At 36.8% G+C, this 19,923-nt stretch overlaps 1 protein-coding gene across 4 annotated transcripts in view; it reads left to right on the top strand.

The window, feature by feature from the left end:
- Window positions 1-19,923, top strand: part of DLG2 (discs large MAGUK scaffold protein 2) — a 1,087,547-nt gene that overhangs the window by 790,021 nt on the left and 277,603 nt on the right. For all 4 annotated transcript variants that reach the window (XM_019472611.1, XM_019472613.1, XM_019472612.1 and 1 more), the window contains 2 exons: window positions 2,123-2,267; window positions 5,261-5,402. In XM_019472611.1, coding sequence (XP_019328156.1) covers window positions 2,123-2,267; window positions 5,261-5,402 — 287 coding nt within the window. The remainder of the gene's footprint in view (window positions 1-2,122; window positions 2,268-5,260; window positions 5,403-19,923) is intronic.

The raw sequence follows: 19,923 nt of genomic DNA, 5'->3' as shown, positions 1-19,923 counted from the left end.
AGGGGGGTTGGACTAGATGACCTTTAGAGGTCCCTTCCAACCCAAATGATTCTATGATTCTATGATTTACAGCAGCAGTATAGTGGGAGGTTATTCTGTGAGATTTTCTTTACTTCAAAAAGCTTGCAGTTAGGATGAAACACAACAAGACAGATACAGTGTACAGACAATGTGGGAAGGGGAAAAGATAAAGGATAACTGTGTGGTCATATTTCCAAAATTGTGAGTCTTTAGTATTTGGCAGTTTTGAAATACATAAACAAGAAAGGGTTAATTTTGGTCATTTCTTCTTGCTATCAGCCTAGTAATTTAAAAGACATTTATTTATTAAAAGTGCATATGTATGTTACTGCTGTTCATAACAAACAGAGAAATTTATAGAAGATAGGTATCAGATTTTTATTTAAATAGAAGACCTGTCAAAATACGGCATACAGTGTCAGCAACTCTCTTCTGAGTGTTAGGTTGTATCATTGCTCTTCATGTCAAATTGTCATAACATGCCTGTCATTGCCTGTCATTAACCTTAAAACCAAGCCTGAGAATTATCCAAGGAACAAAGTTTAAACAGAATCCTTATATTTAGCAATACTATCCAATAGCAATTATTCTCTCTTGGTGTTGATGAAATTGTCTGGGTATGAAGAGTCCTCCAGTGATTCATAATAGCTGGATTTCTTTCCAGTTACCAAACCCTTTGGCAGTAGCTTATTGTCACAGCCAGGTCTCTGATAATTTACTGATACTAAATTCGCTAGAAAGTATGGGTTTTTTTCTGTGATTTACAGCTGTACTATATTATACTATAGTTGAGAAGCTACTTTTTCTTCCATCTTGCATAATCTTTACAAGGAATCCTTGCAGTAACTGTAGAAGTTGGAGGATGGCACTTTAAATCACAATAAAATGTTTCATATACAACATTCACCGTGAAATGTAGGTCACTGAAGCAGGCTCCCCAGGGAAGTGGTCATAGCACCAAGCCTATCAGAGTTCAAGGAGTGTCTGGACAACGCTCTTAAGTCATACGGAGTTTTAGGTAGTCCTGCGAGGAGCAGGGAGTTTGACTCAATGATCCTTATGGGTCCCTTCCAACTCGAGATATTCTATGATTCTATGATTGATTTCTATTGGCTTACACCACATGTCTGAAACCTGTATCTACACCCTTCTTTACTTCTTTCTTCTATCCTGTAATTTCTCTGTTCAAGATGTATGTTTTTTGGGGCAGGGACCATTCACTATTCTATTTATAGGAGGACAACCTATTGTTGACATTCTGTGGATATAGTGGATTTATATGTGAATAAATTTTATACGCCTCTACAATAAACCACTTCTGATGCTTTCTTTTGATTTTCTTTCTCTGGGAGTAAAGCATAAACAGGCAAGTTTTATAGCCACCATTTCCTTCCCTGTTTAATCTGTAGTCCTGTACTCTTATCCTTGCTCTTGTTAAGTATTTTTCTTTTCCAATAAAGCACAGAACTAGTGCTACATTCTCTTGCTTTTTCAATGTCTCTTTCCTGTGCTTCCAGAAAACTGACAAACTTTCACACTGAAAATCCCTTTCCCCCCATCCAGAACTGCCCTTTTTCATTTCCTGCACCTCATAGGCAGCCCCTTATTCTCTATACCACTTTGTACCTCTTATTATTTCAATGGTCTATCAGGGATGGAAAGGTTTGGGGGTGTTTAGTATTTCTGAGGTCCCGGCCATGCATGCTAAGAGGTGAATTTGGACAGTTCATCTTGATAAGTCAAATAATGTAGGCAGTTTCTGTAAATGATGTGGTGTTAAGTTATTAAATTATTATTAAATATAGTTTTATGTTAATGATGATACTGGTAGCAGAATATCACAAAGGACTTTTCTGCTGACAAGACCGAGTGCCATCTCGACCTGTTATGATTCTGTGATATTATCAACACTGCTACGTCAGTCTTCGAATATGCATGCGCTAAGAAAACTGTATTTTCTACCTTGCTGCAATACTGCTTCTGTAATCTTCAGTGCTCTTTGTCTACAGCATTTTTCCCAACGTTGTGATAACTGCAAGGCTGTGTCATGTTTTGTGTCTATTTCTGCATTCCAACTCACCTGTCTGATTTCTCCTTTAAGGTAAATAATTACAGTTTAGAAGAAGTTACCCATGAAGAGGCAGTAGCGATACTGAAGAACACATCAGATGTAGTGTACCTGAAAGTTGGAAAGCCCACCACCATTTACATGACCGATCCATATGGCCCACCAGATATTACTCACTGTAAGTGACTTCTGCAACTTATTTTGTAGGAGATATCAGTTTGTCAGATGATTGCGTTTTTGTCATAGCTTGTCCAAAGTACCCCATTAAAGTTTACGAAACAGCTTGGAAGGCTACAAAAGTGAAATGTTTATTGCCACTTAAGTATGCTACACTCATGAAATATTACAAATAATTTAACTCTGCTAAAGTATTTTTGCAGCAAGAGTAACAACGTAGCTGATGTACTGCTGTGCTGATTCCAATTAACCATTGTCCAGATGATCAGACTAAACTGTAACCCTTGTGACAATTATAGCAATAAGTATACACAAATATATTTTGAAATTATTAGATTTGTATACTGGAGTCCTCTGTCCACTGAAAAATCGGAACAAGCAGCAAACCATCTTCTACAAACTTAGTGAAAAGCCTGAGGCAAATATATATCATATTTGAATAAAATATTTACTTGGAATGTAAAAATCACTGCTCTACTTAGAAATATTCACCTATTTTCTGTGTATATCCCCTTCCTAAATTATTGTTCCACTTTGCTTTATTCTCAGTCTGTCCATTAACTTTATAGATGTTAATCTGCTATTTTTTCACTGAGGACCGAGGCCTTTCTTGTCCTTGCTTTCAATGTACATGCTGTTGTAGGAAAAGTTGTTGAAACAATATAGTAAAGCTCAGTGAAGGATCTCATGGGAAGGGAAGATGATTTTATTTTAAAACAAACTGATTTCAATCAGGCTGTCATATCCACATGCTCAAAAACTTCTAGGCTCATATCCAGCATTCAGGTAGAAAGACGTGCATCCAGGTGCATTGCCAGGATTCCCTGAGATGACCAAGTACAAGGGTGGGTGGCTGTGGAGTCCTTATCATACACATATACCTTCTTCTTATGTTGACAACCTCCTTGCTGATGTGCTTTTTGTACAGTTAAGGAGATGACAGCAATTAGGATCTTCTGTCTCTCCCATCTGTCTCACCTACCCCTGTCAACAGGATTTACTCACTTCTCTTTTGTCTCCTTATCTGAGTGTCCTAGGCTCCAGTCTAGTCTTTGTCTCCTGCCATCATCTCTTAATGGCTTGAGTCTTTGTTTTAGTTTGAGTGTAGGCTCTCCTGATAAGTTACATGTAGTTCTCTTGAGTATTGATGACCTATTGATGAATCTAGGTGCTACCAATACATGCCATTCTTATACCCCTCCTGCCAGTCCTCCTGGTGTCCATACCCAGGCATTCCCACTCCCTTTTCATTCACAGCAATCTTAACATTTCAGTTGCAGCTCTCTATACCACTGGTGCCCGTTAGTCTAAACTGTTAATTACCGAAACTCTCTTTCTTCATTAGTTGTTCATGAAAAACTGTCTGCCTTGGGTTCAGCTACCAACAGGGACCAGCTGCACCATCTAACAACTGGATGGCAGTTTAATTTTTGACAAGAGCTTCAGCAACTGATCCATACACAACTTGATCTCCTGCCAATAATCCTAGGGGCACTTGAGGCCAACCAAGGGCTGGGAAAGGCAGATTGTTCCAGTAAATGCTAGAGATTTAAATTTTTCTGCACTTTTGCACAGTGCTGCTACTGTGGACTGACAAAGTTGAGGGAAAAGCTAAATATCGATAATCCTTCTTATTCAGACTGCTCCATAAAAATAGAAGGGAAGGTTTTGTAACATGCACATCAGGTGCTATACTCAGCTGTGCTGAGGATACCTATTTAGTTAGCAAATGTTACAACAGATGGCAATCATGTTCAGTAGCAGTCTGATCTGGATCTTAGCAAAGCCCAAGAAGTAAAAATGCTAAATGTCCCTATCCAGTCTCCTGCTTTATAATACTTTCAAAAATAATAATTTGAGAGTTCTAAAACAGTGTGTTTTATTACGTCAGATTACAGATCAGCAGCATGTGAGAAGACAGAAGTAATTCCAGAGGGAGAGTAAGGGTTGAAAAGATTTGCAGTAGCCCATCCCAGGCTGTTGGTGCATACAGATTCATTTATCCTCGGGGAACCTTTCATTATACCTACACGTTCAGAGTATTTGAGGACGGGTAATGGCCTTTCCCTGTAGAGATATTTTGCTCTGAAACATTCTGTATCTCAGTATCTGAAAGAAAGACTGAAACTAATACTAGAAAGTTTAGCTGTCGTCTTCTCATGAGAAAATTAATCATAGCTCATTGCAGAAGCACGTACCATTGTTTTTCCTATTTATCATTTCCTTTTCTAATTACATTAACTAGAGATTGAATACAACTATTATTACATCTCTCCAGTCATAAATGTCCCCAGTAACTTCAGAATAGCAAAAAGCAAGCAAACAACAAAACCTGCAGACCCAATATAGAATCAGACAGCATAGTCCTGTAATTTTCATTATTAATCATTAATATGTAAGAGATTTGTATCCACTTCTTTTTTAAATATACACTTTTACTGTGATCTAAATACCATCTGTGTTGGTACGGAAATTTCAATTATATTGAGAATTTTGGCACCTTTAGTAGATCGCAGCTTTAAATCTTCACCATACATAATTCTTGCCATACATAAAATTCCTGCTCTTATCCTGCATTGAGCTCTTGCTATATTACTCCCATTGCTGTGTATTGGAGCCAAAAAGAGGCCTGTGCTTTTAATCTCATTCTCTGCTATTTACACTTCCTTCTTCAAGTCAGTCCTAATTGAAGAAAATGTTTCCTGTCTCCCAAACTATCCTTTCTTATTCAGATCCCCTCTAAAGAGTCAATCCCTGCCAATGAGGCATTATTATTATTATTATTGTTATTATTATTATTATTAAGCTTTCAGGAAAACTCCAGCTGTTCATTCTTTCTAGTTACATTTTAAGCTCTCTCAGGCAAGGATTGTCTGTTTTGATGTTATTTACAGCAATGAGCAGGTTCTTGGTACTTAACTAAAAAATGGTGCTCTTATGACATCTAATCAAACGTGAAAGTGGCTAACTAGAAATGCTTATTCTTACCATCAGCTTATTCTCCACCAATGGAAAATCATATACTCTCTTCTGGAAACAATGGCACTTTAGAGTACAAGGCATCCCTGGCCCCTATCTCACCGGGAAGATACTCACCCATTCCAAAGCACATGCTTGTGGAGGACGACTACACCAGGTCAGACGCTTCTCTTTATTTGTTACCTTTCATGACAATTGCAAAGGACATAGGTAAAGCATTCAGTGCACCTCAAGTAGAATACGGCACATAGTTCTTTTCACCCCTGTTCAAGGGAAGATGAATCGAAACTGTTACAGGTATGAAGATAACTAAGAGAAAGATCACACGAATGAATGCTGACCTGAGGTCCATGTTGTCCGGGTGCAATCCTGCACTAGTTCCTAAACAACATGGCTGCACTAGAACAATGCTGGCACTCAGCAAAATTTTCTGCTTCTTAACACAACTAGGAGATCTCAGGATCAGTGACTCATCTGGCTCGCTGCATGTACAGGTGGAGGGACTGTATGTGCATTTGTACCTGTCCGTGACAGTACGGTCTGAAAGGTCCAGCTTGTTTAGTTTAGTTAAAGCGAGGCTGAAATAGCCGCTAATTGCTCTGTGTACACACATAGAAAGATAAATGTTATTCAGAGAAAACACCATGGGAAAAGAAAAAAGATGTATAAACTGGCTGCAAATAAATATAGGAGGGAAACTGGAAAACGTTTCTTAACCATTAGAGCAATTATGGTATGAAACGGTTTTCTGTGAGAACATAGCGGTTAAAAGGAAACTTTATGCAGTGGCACCTGATACCTTTATAAAAGGGGTTTTTGGATGTGATTATCAGCAAAACATCCCTGGAAATTGCTTCTAATCCTTTTTTTTTTTAATAATCCCAAAAGAATTGTGACTATTATATGGAAGTATGGTAGCAGAATTGTATCTATGTAGTTGATTTCCAGGTAGAAAAGACACATAGGAAAATGCTGGGAGGGTTCTTCTATGCCTTGTGTTAGATCAACACTGAATGTCACTGATGAGACAGTGTGTATTTATGTTTTTGTTTGAAGAGCACTATCATTCACTTAGAAGACAACAGTTGTTACATTTGTAAAATAAGCCCTCATTATAATGTCTAGTGCCACAGAAAATGAGAAATTAATTTTTTTTCTGTGCTTCAGTATTTATAAATTCATTGTGTTTAAAGCTAGGAGGGGGCTGTTCTGATCATCTAACCTGACCTATTGTGTATCTCAAGCCAAAGAATCTCATCCACTTATGTATTCATCAGCTTCATAACTTGGTAATTTGCATTTCATTTTTCTTGTTGCACATGAGTACGATCTCAAGCTGCTCAACTTGTTGGATCAGACGGATTCAGAGTAACTAAATCATGATACAGTGTTTAAAAAGGACATAAATATATGGAAACCACATCTTGCTTCCCTGTCTTGGCTAAAAGAATTTCTCCTTTGTCTTGATTGAGGATGGAAACCTGACATTGCTTTCCTTCAACTTATGAGACATTCAGTTAGGAGGAATATTCTTCAAAGAGTTACAAGAAGTTACATTTTAAAATTAATAGTTAAAACACTGATTTCATTAAATTGTGTGTCAAGGCTTTATCTGGGCTAGTACTGACCTCATAATTTCTAAAATGCTTATGTATAGGAAGAATACCGATATAGTATCTGGGTTACAATGATGAAGGCTTTGTCAATAAGCTTGTAGTGCTGAATTCTCTCCTTCTGTAATGAGATGTCAGCACTATTATTACTGAGAAAGCATTGGCAAAGTTTAAAAACAGCAAAAAAAATGCAACCTTAAAAGTAGATAATAGCTAAGGAGACCAAGAAGTCACAGAAAGTGAAGGAAGTAATCCTCAAGAAGGACAAAAGCTGCCTTGAGAATTAAAATACCATTTAAACAGTTAGACCTGTAAGGTAATGAAGAAGTATCTTTAGACAGTCCTGTGTTTTTTTGTGTTCCATGTAGCTGATTTTAACTTTCTAATTTCTTCTAAAAAAAAAAAAAAGAAAAAAGAAAAAAGAAAAAAAAAGAAAAAATAGTCATAGAAGAGAAGGCAATGACAGTCCTAGCCCATTTGTTCAGTAGATATCCAGTAGAAAGCATACTTGCTCAAAGAACCATGCAGGATATATATTGAAATTAATTAGTATGTCTTTTTGATCTTTTTAGGAAGAAAGATGTATTCCTATCCTGATATTTTTAGTTTGTTTTTAAACAAGTTAATTTTTCTGGTTTAGCTCCTGACAGTAATACCAAACACTGACACAGTCTGGTTCTTGCCTGAGGTATTCAGACCAATGTCCATTTTGTATTATTTTGGGAAAAAAATGAATGCCCAGAGAAGCCACGTCTATTCTGTTAAATACTCCTCTCCTGTGTTCTTCTTCCTATCTGGATTTCCAGATTAGTGTGCTGTCAAATGAAGGGCTGATATCCAAAGTCTTCTGTGGCATTGGCACTGTTGACAGGAGAGGTTGACTCTACAAGCATGACCTTCTGTGGAAGGTGTGTGGCGCTGGCAGAAATAAAGGTGTCGAGTAATAGGAGCAGACTCTGAATGCAACAGAGCAAATCAGATGAAAATCTCGTAGTTTTAAACACGTATTGACTTCGACCTATTGAAAAGGAGGAGACTATTATGGAGTTAATTACATTAGTGATAATAGCTTATATGCTACACTGATACCCAGGATACAAAAGCACAAAGATAAAATTAATGTAGTCATAAGAAAAATGGCACTTCTTGTCATTGCATTTCCTCACTGGACATACATCATACAGCACTACCTGGGAGACACCCAAACAAGAGCCAGAGACCAGGTTTCTCCTCTGATTACAATGACTAAGAAGCTCTGACCTTCAAAACCGAACCATTTAACCCTTGAACGATGCTGAGCCTTTTTTTTTTTAATGTCCATGTAGCTAATTATTGCCTATTGATTCGAGTGGGACTATTGAAAATGCCACAGTTAATTCTCACAGTGAATTTCACAGCTATAAACTGAGAATAGTGAATGCACTCTTTCTGTGCAATGCCATAGGAGTCTTCCGTTAAAATAAGAAGATATTTGGAAAGTCTTTGTTGCTGACCAGTTTAGAAAGACTTAAAATCTTTTGGGAAGTTAATTATCATATTGATAATTTTAGTGAAACCTATAGATCCCTTGATTGCAGCATTTATAATTAGGTTTCCTCACATAATTTTTTATAATTAAGATGATTGCCAGCTACTGCAGTGCTATCCATTAAAACTGCCTGGTTCTTGCTATAATAGGTTTTCAGGGCTAATTTATATGGTGATCACATAAGGAAATTTATTACCCGTGCAGTCATAATATGGCAACACCTCTGGCAGATTTTCATTTGTGCCAGCTAAAAATACTTGGAACAGCAACTTCTCCACTATGAGAGGCTTTTGCAATTTTGTAATTCTTTGTACACTTCGTTTGAGTGAGGCTGATAAACTTTCTTTTAACTTACTATCAGTAAAGCTTAAATGGTTGAACATTCAACTCAATTTGTCCACTTCGTCTTGTTTTTCTTTTTTGTTTTTCTTTTTTTGTTCCAGTTCTAAGGTTTTTTACCTAAATACCTGTATTTGGCCTAACAAAAATAAGCATTTCTGTTGATAAAAACTTGTATTTTTTTGTCTGATATTGAATCTGTGTCTGAAAAAAAATCAATACAACTTTTACTAAATAAAACTATTAAAATAGGGGAAAAATAACTTAATCTGAGCACAAGGGATAAAAAAGTAACAAGTCATCTTCAGCCACAATTTTTAATGAAGCTGGATGTTGTCTTTCAATTTCTGACCTTTTTAAGTTGTGTATATTGTTGGTCCAAAATGCTGTCAGTGATGGGCATAATTTACTTTTTGTTTTGATGGATTAATTTTAAATTCACGCAGGATGGAAGCTTTTCCTGCCTGTATTTTTTGTAAAGATTGTCACCTTTTAAAATTTAAATAAAATAACACAACTTCAGGGTAGTAGAATGTGGGATAAAAAGTGGATAAAAGCTATATGCCAAGTAACTCTATCAATACAATCATCATCGTTCTGCCAGTCCTTATTTGTTTCAGTTTCTAGGAAGAGTAAAGTGTTGTGCAGGCAATGCAGGAGATTCCTTGATTGCATTGCTGACAATTTCCTAATGGTGCTAGAAGGGAGAAACAGGAATAATTCTCTGCTCGACCTGCTGCTTACAAAAAGGGAAGAACTAGTGGCAAAGGTGGTGACAAGTAACAGCTGGGATCAGAGTGACCATGAGTTGGTCCAGTTCATGATTCAAAGGAAGTCTGGAAAGACAGTCAGCAAGTTATGACTGTAGACTTCAGAAGAGCAGACTTCAGCTTTTTTGGAGAATTGCTAAGGAAAATCTCTTGGGGTGCTGCCACAGAGACATAGGGTCCATGAAAGATGGATGATTTCTAAGTAAAACTTATTGAGAACTCAGGAATGAACCATCCTGTTGAGCAGAAAGGAGGGGGATTCAGCAGAAGGCCTTCTTGGCTGAGCAAAGAGCTTTCTGATGACCTAAAATGCAAGATGTAGGCAAGCATTGCTCGACTGCTTCATGACAAAATCAGAAAGCTGATTGATTTGAGCTAAGACTTACAAGGGTCATAAAGGAAAGCAAAAAGTGATTCTGCAGGTGTGCTACTTTCAGAAATGAAGGTAAAATTTGATGAAGGGAAAAACTGATGAATGGAGGGGAAGACAATGTAATGACAGACAATACAGAAAAAGCTGAAGTACTCAACATCGTCTTTGCCAGGCATTTAAGGGACCAGAAGGTAACTGAATAGTCAGCATAGATTTACCAAAAGCAAATTGTGCGCTTGTCCAGCCTGGTTGCCTTTCCTGATGAAATGACTAGCTGCGTGGAAGAGAGGAGAGCAGTGGCTGCCCTATACCAACCAGTGCCACAGCACAGGTGCTGCCTTGAGCAGGAATGCCTCTTTGCTGGGTGAAAACACAGCTGACTCCGAAGGCATACCTGACCCATGCCATAACTCCCACAGATGTGCATCTGGGATCTGCTGTGGGACACATGGTGATTCCTCTTCTCCACCAGTTGCCCTGGGGAGTGGCTGCAAACGTATTTCTCACACGTCTTCTGTGGGCAGGAGAAGCTGTACCGCGGGGAGCACCCTTTAAAACTCCTCCAGCAGCCTCTCATCCAAACATGAGGAAGTGTTGGATAAACACGTAGAACTAATCCATAGCTGGAAGGAAGATATGATTTGTAAAAGTTTGGAAACCTTCTGGATAGCCTTTTGGGTACCTCCTGGATTATATGCTGTCACCTTGCTCATTAGCCTTCTCCCAGCATGGCTATGCTCATTTGCATGCAACGGCAGGCTTTGGTAAGGTTTTTGACACAGTCTCCCACAGCACTCTCGTTTGAAAGCTGAGGAAGAGTGGACTAAAAGAAGAGACTGGGTTGGGAACTGACTGAATCAGTAGGCTCAAAGGGTAATGATCATCACTTGACATCTGTTAGGTGGTCAGTGATGAGCAGAGTAGCTCAGGATACCTTGGGCGTCAGTGAGTTATCTTCATCAATGACCTAGATCATGACACAGTGCACCCTCAGCAAATTTGCAGAGGATAATAAATTAAGGGGGAGTGGTTAACATGACAAATGGCAGAGCGATATTCCAGAGAGATCTTGATATACTCGAGGACTTGGCCAGAAGCCTCATAAAGTTCAGTAAGAAGTCTGCACCTCAGGTGGAGCAGCTGCACACACTTGTACGGGCCATGAAACAAACATCTGAATTGCAGCTTCATTGAAAGTTACCTGGCGGTTACAGCGGATGCCAGGCTGAACATGGACCCAGGAGTGCACTCTCATTGCCAGTCAGGTAATCAGCATACTAGGCTATATTAGGAGAAGCATGGCCAGCAGAAAAAGATAAGTTATTTTCTAGAAGACTGTGACCAATTTCTGTTCTTTGACTTCAGGAGGGTTGTGGAAAAACAGGAGAGTGTCCAACAGAGTCTCAGAGTGCTAAATCACATGGAGGTTAGAGGGATGTTGAGGGAACTGAGTCTTGTTTAATGTTGTGAAGAAGAGATTAAGGGGCAATCTAAGAGCACTCTATAAGTACTCAGTAGCAAAGGTGATGAAACAAAACTCTTCTCAGTAGAGAAGGACCAATGGCCACAAACATTGGCTTTGGATGTTCTGATTTCAATTTGAGAAGAAAAAAAAGACACCAGGTGGGTGGAGCACTGCTGGAGCAGGTTGCTTAGGCGGGTTGTGAAATATCCACCCTTTGAGATTTTTAAGATTGGCTAGATAAAATCATGGCTGATCTGATCTAGTGTTGGCAATAATCCTGCTTCAAGCACGAGATTGGATGAGATGACCTACAGAGATGCATTCCAACCAAATTTTCTCTGATAGTATGAAGAAAAAAAGTGATTTTTTTGTTTGTCTTTTTGTGGAACATTCGTTACTAATACAGCAGAGAGAGAAGTTACAATTTACTCTTTAGCAGATGTCTGCCTTCCTATTTCCAGAAGTGCTGAAATTATAACTTAAAAATCCTGTAGCTTTTAGGTGTTCATTCCTTCTGTCTTTAACGAACAACATCGGCAAAAGATCCATAAAAATAAAGAATTACCATCTTGAGGTTTTACTTCCTTTTTAACTTCAGAAAATGGTAACATCAAACTTCTGTGCTTCAGCTGATAAAAAATTCGCTTTAACATTTAACTCTGGCTAGATATTAGATTCATGGATGAAAAAGCTGTTATCTGTTTTGCTGTGAAAAGCATGTTTGATTTTTTTACATGCATCTTTGCAAAATAACATTTTCTGGGCGAGGAGGAGGTGCTGGGGATTGAAAGGGAGAAAAAGGAGAACCATTAAGTTGAAGTCTCAGGGGATTTTTTCCCTGTATTGAAAGTAGCATTCCTCAACTGTTTCTTGTTTACTTATATAAACTTGCTAGTTGAATTGAGGATATTTTATGGAAACACGTTTAAATTTGTATTGATACACAGATTCGACTTTTCAGTATTAAACCATTACAACTAATATTATGGTTTGTGTGTTATAAAACTATCAATAACAGTTTTCTGACAACGGTTTTATGCAGCACAACAGTAGGAAAAAAGAACTGCAGTTTTTGGTAATGAGTCCTGAAAACTGTTCCTTTGGGATCTCATATGAGTTGACTTAGATCATCCATTGACAAAATATTCTGCATGTTTTAAAAGTGTATATTTGCTGAAAGGAGTTAGCTGCATTTACTGTTAGTTTTTGTGTGGGAACAGAATTGAAACATGTTTCCCAGATGAGGAAGATCTTAAAGTACTGTAGGTAGAACTTTCAAATGGTGAATTTTATACCATGTTTTTGACCCGATGTTACTATACGAGTGATGGGTAAAAGATACGTAGAAGTACACTGATGCAATTATATGAATATGAGAGGTAACTGTGAGCTCTCAACAATCATATCACCATGCCTAACCCAAACTCAGCATGTCACCTATGCCCTAAAGAGAATAAACTATATGTAGTAATATGGGGAGACTGATAATGCCTTTTATTTATTCTTCCTATTAAATCACTTGTAACTTTTGCAGATAATTGTTCATTGTAACTTTTGCAGATTAATTGATCAAGTTAATATTTTCATGCTCAGTTTTTGCCTGGGGCTGGATTTGTTTATCTAGGGATAGCAAAGGTTGCATGTTTGTTTTGCTTTAAAATTTAGTGTAAATTATATCTATTCTTTTTAAAGTAATTTTAATTAACCACTATTATTATCAAATTAAATTGCATTTATTTTTAACCATAGCAGCTTGGTCATTTAAGGGATGGAGGGAGAATTACATGGCTTAGTTCATGCTCTATTCTATTCTGTTCTATGTTAAAAATTGTGGTGATATTATATTTTAAATACTGTAATATTTCATACATAGCTTCAGGGTGTTGAAGTATAGGAGCTGACGAAACTGAATCCACATAGTATTTCTACTGCATTTGTGAAAATCTATCTAAATGCCAACAAATATAAGTCTTTGGAAAAACTGCAGTTCATTTATCCTCCAAAATGTATGTAATATTTTTTTTCAGTAGAACTCTTTAAGGTTCCGCACTCACACTGTGGTATATCAAAGCTGCTCACAATTTTGTAATACAGACTAGATTATTTAAAAAAGCCAGCATGATTGAGCACAGCATTATGTGACCAAAGCTAGTTTTTCTCTCTACTTATTTCTTCCAGCCCTTTCTGACACAGAAACATAACCAGGATGATTCTGTTCTGTGCTCTGAATGCCCAGTCCTGTCAGATTTTAACATTGAAGAGACTGGAGGAATAAGGGGAGTGTGTTTGGCAAGACATTATCATGAGATTGGGTGTGAAAATGAGGGAGAACTTGTCACTGGTTGTGTGAGAATGGAAATCAAAAGAAGGGAAGACTGGTATTTATTGGGTAAGAAAACTTGGATTTGGAAGGGGAATTTAAGACAAGGAAGAACATAAGTGAGAAATGGGTGAAGAGACATGAAGAAGCAGTGGAGAAAAATAGCCTGGAGAAGGGCAGCAATGAGTTTTAGGGCTGCTGAACCAGCAACTCCCTCAGACAGTGAGACATGACATTTGGGATAATCGGTAGTTGTGCAAGAAGACTGGAGCAAGGAACAGAGATAGAGAGCAGGTAGGAAAAGTTGCTGATAAGATGCTGGCAGGATCACGCTAGGGCCATCCCTCTGTAGAAAAATGGAGAGGAACCCAGGTTTCTGGGGTTGGCATGATGCGCGCGTGATCCCACCAGGCAGTCTGTCATGATAGTTCATCTGCATTGCCTGTCCCTCTGGAGGATGACAGCCTGCTGCTGCTACTGGTTACTCCCCATCTCTCATGAGGTAGAGTTCTCATGCTCTAGCTCTTAAGTTGGCGACCCTGCTGATGATTATGTTGAATTCAATATGGTGTCCCATAAGAGGATTTCTTTCTTGGTTTAGTCTTTGATGAATCTCAGGAATTATTTAAAAAAAAATATTAAAAGAACACTATTCAAGTTACACATTAAATGTTCAGTTAAGAAAAGAAAAAATTAAGTTTGTCTGTATAACCTTAAATTGGACCCTTGGTGAAATACAACGATACAGTATTTAGTTATGCTATCATCTAAAAATGTATACTTGTAGAATACCCGTCAACAGCTTTTTAGAACAAAAAGTCACAGTTGTATCTCTTAGTTCTATGTTATTATTTGTTCCCTTCAATGAAGCATGAAATTGCTAAATTACAAAGCAACTATTTTATATTTCATGTATTTAATACACAAATTTTATCAAACTAATTGTTAAACTTTGCAAATGCATAATAATGTTTACCTATCATAAGATTTCCTTTTGCTACCCCAAACTTATTTTAAATAATAAGTCTTAACTTGGGAGAGTAATTTATGTTAAAGTAAAAATTTAGTTATTGTCAAGTCACCAGACGATCTGTTATGTCCTGAGTATCAGGCCTGTCAGAGATCCCCAAGTAATAGGATTTGACTATTTCTAATACAGCCAGTGGAAGCTACTTATTACTTAACACTTAAAAAAAATATATCAAATTTCAGAATCTGTTTTAGTGCTTGTATGGAGATTTTTGAAATGAGATAGTAGGATTGGTAGTGATAACACACAGAAATAGTAAGTAACATTTAGTAGTGTACAGAGGAAAACGATAACCCTAAGTACATACTACATGTATCATGGACATGGACTTTTAAAGCAGCTATTACCACTTAAGAAAGACACCTTGGGGTGATTGTGGTTAGTTCTGTGACATTGTCAGCTCAGTACTCAAGAGCAGTCAAAAAGGTAATTAAGAATGGAAATAGGATCTGATAGGAAAGGAAAAGAGTGCAAAACATAATGTTGAATCTATGATGCATCTAAGTCTTGAATACTACATGGAGGCAACTGGAAAAAGACCCGAAGAGGGTGACAGAGATGAGCAGGGGTGTAGCATGGTTTATAGGCAGAGCTAAATAATCAATAATTCCAGTATAGAAAAAAGATGCCAGAGAAAGATAGAACAGAGATCTGTAAAAGTACCTGTGACATAGAGAAGGCAACAGGCAACGACTATTAGTGCTTTCTTACAACTCAGATACAGAGAGTTTACAATATATTGCCAAGTAAGTTTAAAATACAGAAAAACAGAAGTTTTTGAAATGTTACCATATGTTATCTATGTGCGACCAAGTAACAGGCTTACAATGCAAAAAGGTAGAGGGTTTGGGGTATGTCACATGATTAGTTTGTGGGACTCATTGCCACAGGGTATTGTGAAGCCTAAGAATATAAAAATGTTCCAATATGTATGAGGCTAAGTGCTCACATGCATGGTGGATAGGCCCACTGACCACAGTTTACTTGGATTTAGTTTCATGGTCCCTAACCAGCTGATTTTCAGCAGCTCCGCAGGGAAGGACCATTTTTTACTGGCCCTGTTTCCTAAAAAGTCACTGCAAGGGACTAGGGCCTTTGGTCTGATAGTCTCACCATTCCTATGTGAAACAGCCTTCTTTTCCATTACTGCAACAGAAAATCATTACTGATTTTTTCTTTTCAAATTAAGCAGTCATTTCATTTCTTAATTCCTAATGGCTAAGAATCATGAGTGTAGAAATGGGTGTAGAATATTAAGAGTTCTAAATTATACTTATGCCATCTTGTAGGCCATTTCATTTGAAAACCTGATTAAAATGTTTAAATAATATTGTTAAGAGGAACAAGGCAATCCTTACTCTTCATTACTGTGCTAAAAAAATTGCTGTGATCTTAAGCACTCGTTTTGCAGTTACGGAAAACTTTAAGGCTCATGAAAATAGCAGTTAATAATGGAAAAGCTGAGAAATCATTGATTATAGAAGGATTTCCAGAAAGAACTAAGGTAATGTAGTTCTAGTATTTTCTTCCAGCTCTTGACACCCCTTCTCTGTTTTTCATTTAGTTGAAATAAACGTGTCGTGTGAGTGACTGGGTCTTATTTGAATTGCCAGGACACAACCTATGAAATAAAATCAACTTTCAATTCTAAATAAACCTATTGAACAATAAGGTATGTGGTTCTCCTAGAAGGAAATATGAACAAGAAACTAAAAGAAGTCAAAAGACTTATATATAAAAATCACTGGTTATTAGAAGTGGAAGAGTTCCTTTGTATTAAATTGCCATTGATTTTTGTTTTAATAGTGACATACTTTTAAAGGCAGATCTTTGCACACTTCCCAGCAACATTATATTAGCAATACTAATGAATTAGTTGTCTTTACTGAACTTGGGTACAATTAAAAATTGCTACTCAAAAAAAAAAATGTTGGAAACTTGTAGCATTATGAGATTTATTTTCTATCAGATTGAATTTAGCATTTCCTGGCTATAGCCCTGCAGACTCAATATGCTGTGAGAGCTTAGCTGGTTTCTTTCCATATCATAAAAGGTTTTAAAATCCAAAAAATGAAACTGTTAAGATTTGATGTGCTACGTGTTGGCAACAGAACCCTACCAAACAGGATTCTGCAATAAAAAAAGTTAAAATTAAATTGAGGACCCTACATGATGCTGTTGAGAGAACGGTTTTAATAATGCCATTTTCTTATAACTTCTGTTGTGCAATAAAGCCAGCCTGAAACAATAACACAATGATGATCCAAACAAGGAATAATAAGGACTATAAACAACCAGGAAGATTCGCTTTCTTTACACAATCTGTTATGAAATAAATAAATAAAACCAGTGTCAGATCAATCTTCTACCTCCCACTGTTACTGTTAGCTTTTCCACCAATTAGTTACACCTTTCTGTGGAAATTGTGCCTCATTGGAGCTAGGTCTATACTGACTAACAATTCCAGCTTTCAAATTTTTTTTTTGCTAGAAAAGTAGATTATGACTATCTGCTGTTCATACTACCATTTCAAAGCTTACCTGGCGGCATTGAGTGACTTGATTCTCTCTCTTGTGATTGAATTATCTACTGAGGCATGCTCAAGCCAAGCTATGCTACTACTTATATTTTCTGTTGCCTTTCCTCTACTATTGTATGCCTGATTCTCATGCTAACCTAATTATTGTTGTCCATCTAGGCCTAGCAGTTGCTGCTCTCATTTATCAGAGCTTGGTTTTTAGCTCACTGATAAAGACAGAGAACTGTAACGTACGTTTGTCACTAAATAAACAGTTTAAAGACAGAAAGGGAACAGATCCGCTAAATAAGAATTTACAGCAGCAGTTAGTTATTTTTCAGAGTAGACCCATATTAGATAATTACTCATGAAAATAGATATTACAATTATCCAAGAAGTATAGAGTAATATTCACACATTTGGCATTTTAAGGGGATTTTTTGCATAAGTATTAAAAAAAATTAAGATAATGAACAAAATAAATTCCATAACGTAGTTCTTTGTTCTTTCTCATGTTAATAATTACAAAAATTGCAAATTATTTATTCTAAATAAGACAAAATCTCTGAAGCTGTACCTGCTGTATCTGAAAGTGATGCAATTGCAAATAAACTACAGTGAATCAGTCCTTAAATAATATATATCTAGCTTTTACACTTTTGTTACAGCATGCTAAATGACCTGCTACATGTTTTTAAATTCATTTGAAGAATTAATGCATCAAAAAATAAGGTCTCAATGTTTATGTTCAGTCTCGCTCTTAATTATTTTGCAAGAAAAGTTGAGGTGACCTTGACTGTATTTTTTCAGAACGGCACATTAGAAACTATTTCTAAATAGCATTCTCCTTATCCCATGCTTTGAAAGAAGACAACCTGTCTCTGTCATAGCACTGGAGAAGAAGATATGCGAGACAGGATTTAGCAGGTGGGCTGATCCTATTGGATAGAAGTTCTTTCTTCTTCTTCCAGTGAGGAGAAATATAAATGATAAGAGAAAATGCTGCATTAGAAGAATCATTTAATAAAGCTGGGTGGTCTTCATAATTATCTTTTTTTTTAAATTTAGGATTGTTTTCTTCCAAAGTAGGCAGGTACTATTGTAGCTAAGTCCTAGTTTGTGACAAAGAAGGTGAAGAGTCAGGAGGATATTTGAAGACAGTTTGTTGCAATAAGTGTCTCCTATTACTTTTAAGGATTACTGGCCTACATGAAGCAGTTTGTATGGTCAGGACAGTGATCTGCCCAGTATGTTTTAAATGTTCTCCTCCTTTCCATTTTTTATCCCAACTTTCAATTATTTTTACACCTTTTAGTTTATATTTACTAAATCAAATTGAGAGAGAAGATAAGTTTATACTGATCTGAGCTGCACTGCTTATTTTTCAAGTTCTTGCTTTTCTGCGCCAATAAAACGTGTAGCCAGGGCCCAGCTATGCAATTGGCAGTATTAGCATATGCATCTGAGTAGTATGAAGGTATCTAAAGAACCAGTTTAGTCCATGATCTTAATGACCTCGAAGAATGGCATCTGATGGTAAATAGGTGGCTATGATGATCTCAGACCAGTTCATAGGCCTTACAAGTGCACTCATAACTGGAATTAGCTGATACCCTGAATCCTATTCTAAGCAAAGAGTCCAAGCTTTAAAAGGATAAGAAGTATGAATTCCTTTTTTTAACCTTAAGACCTCTCTCTTCATCTCACTTACAGAGGGTATGACAGTATCACTTATATAATACCAATGAGTAGAGGACTTTATACATCAAGGTGATTTGTTCGAATTTTCTGTTATCAACAAGGTGATTTGTTCGAATTTTCTGTTATCTTATCATCCAGCAAGACTGAAAGGAGTGAAAATACTAAATGTTTTAAAATTTGCTGGGCTTTGCAAGACATTTTGTTAGGGCTCGGTGTTTATATTTGAAGGACTAATTTGGTCTCAATATCTAGGTAGATGTTGAATGTTTACCTTCATTTTGCTTTTGGAAGCAGTTTGTAACTGTCAATTAACAGAGCAATCCCTCGTATCTATCCATCTCTGTGGCATGATTAGTGTCTCAGCACAAGGTTGGATGGTCACTCACTGATGACTCAGTGTAGTTTGAGCATTCACAATATATCCAAGGGGTAGCGACACTCTCATGTCATCTACCACTCAGAGGAGACAAGTAACTTGAATATAAGAAGCTAGCAAGTTCTTTATGGACTGGTTAGTGTTTTAAGCCATGAAGAAATCTACAGTTTTTATTCATCTTCCTGCACTGGGGCAATATTTCTTCAATTTTCATAGTAGGTATCATTTATATTTTATATTTGTACTTGTTCTTTAATATACTGCCTAAAAGCAAAAGTGATTTCTGAGGGAATAAAAGGCAGTATCAGTCTAAAGTAAAATAATAGAAGTTTTTTCCTCTGGATTTTTTGTGTTGAAAGCAGTAATTGGTTTAGTAAATAAATTATTAAATCCAACCCTCTGAAACATGTGTGAAATATGCTGATAAAAAAGAATTGCTATCTTAAACATTGTTAAAGGGATTTTACTAAATCCTTGACAGAATGCTTTATAACCAAATGAGTGACAGCTTTGCCATTTTGATATTTGGTAATCTTAAATTGCCTTTTTTTTAACTGTAAAGATTTCCCTGGGAAAGTCAGGTACAGAGAGTTCTCAAATCATATGTCAGATTGCTATGAATAATGTTATTAGCATTGAGTGAGA

This window comes from Aptenodytes forsteri, unplaced genomic scaffold (assembly GCF_000699145.1).
Source record: "Aptenodytes forsteri isolate BGI_AS27 unplaced genomic scaffold, ASM69914v1 Scaffold180, whole genome shotgun sequence".
Lineage (NCBI taxonomy): Eukaryota > Metazoa > Chordata > Aves > Sphenisciformes > Spheniscidae > Aptenodytes > Aptenodytes forsteri.
Note: the sequence above shows the minus strand (reverse complement) of the source record. Positions and strands in the feature narration are given on the sequence as shown.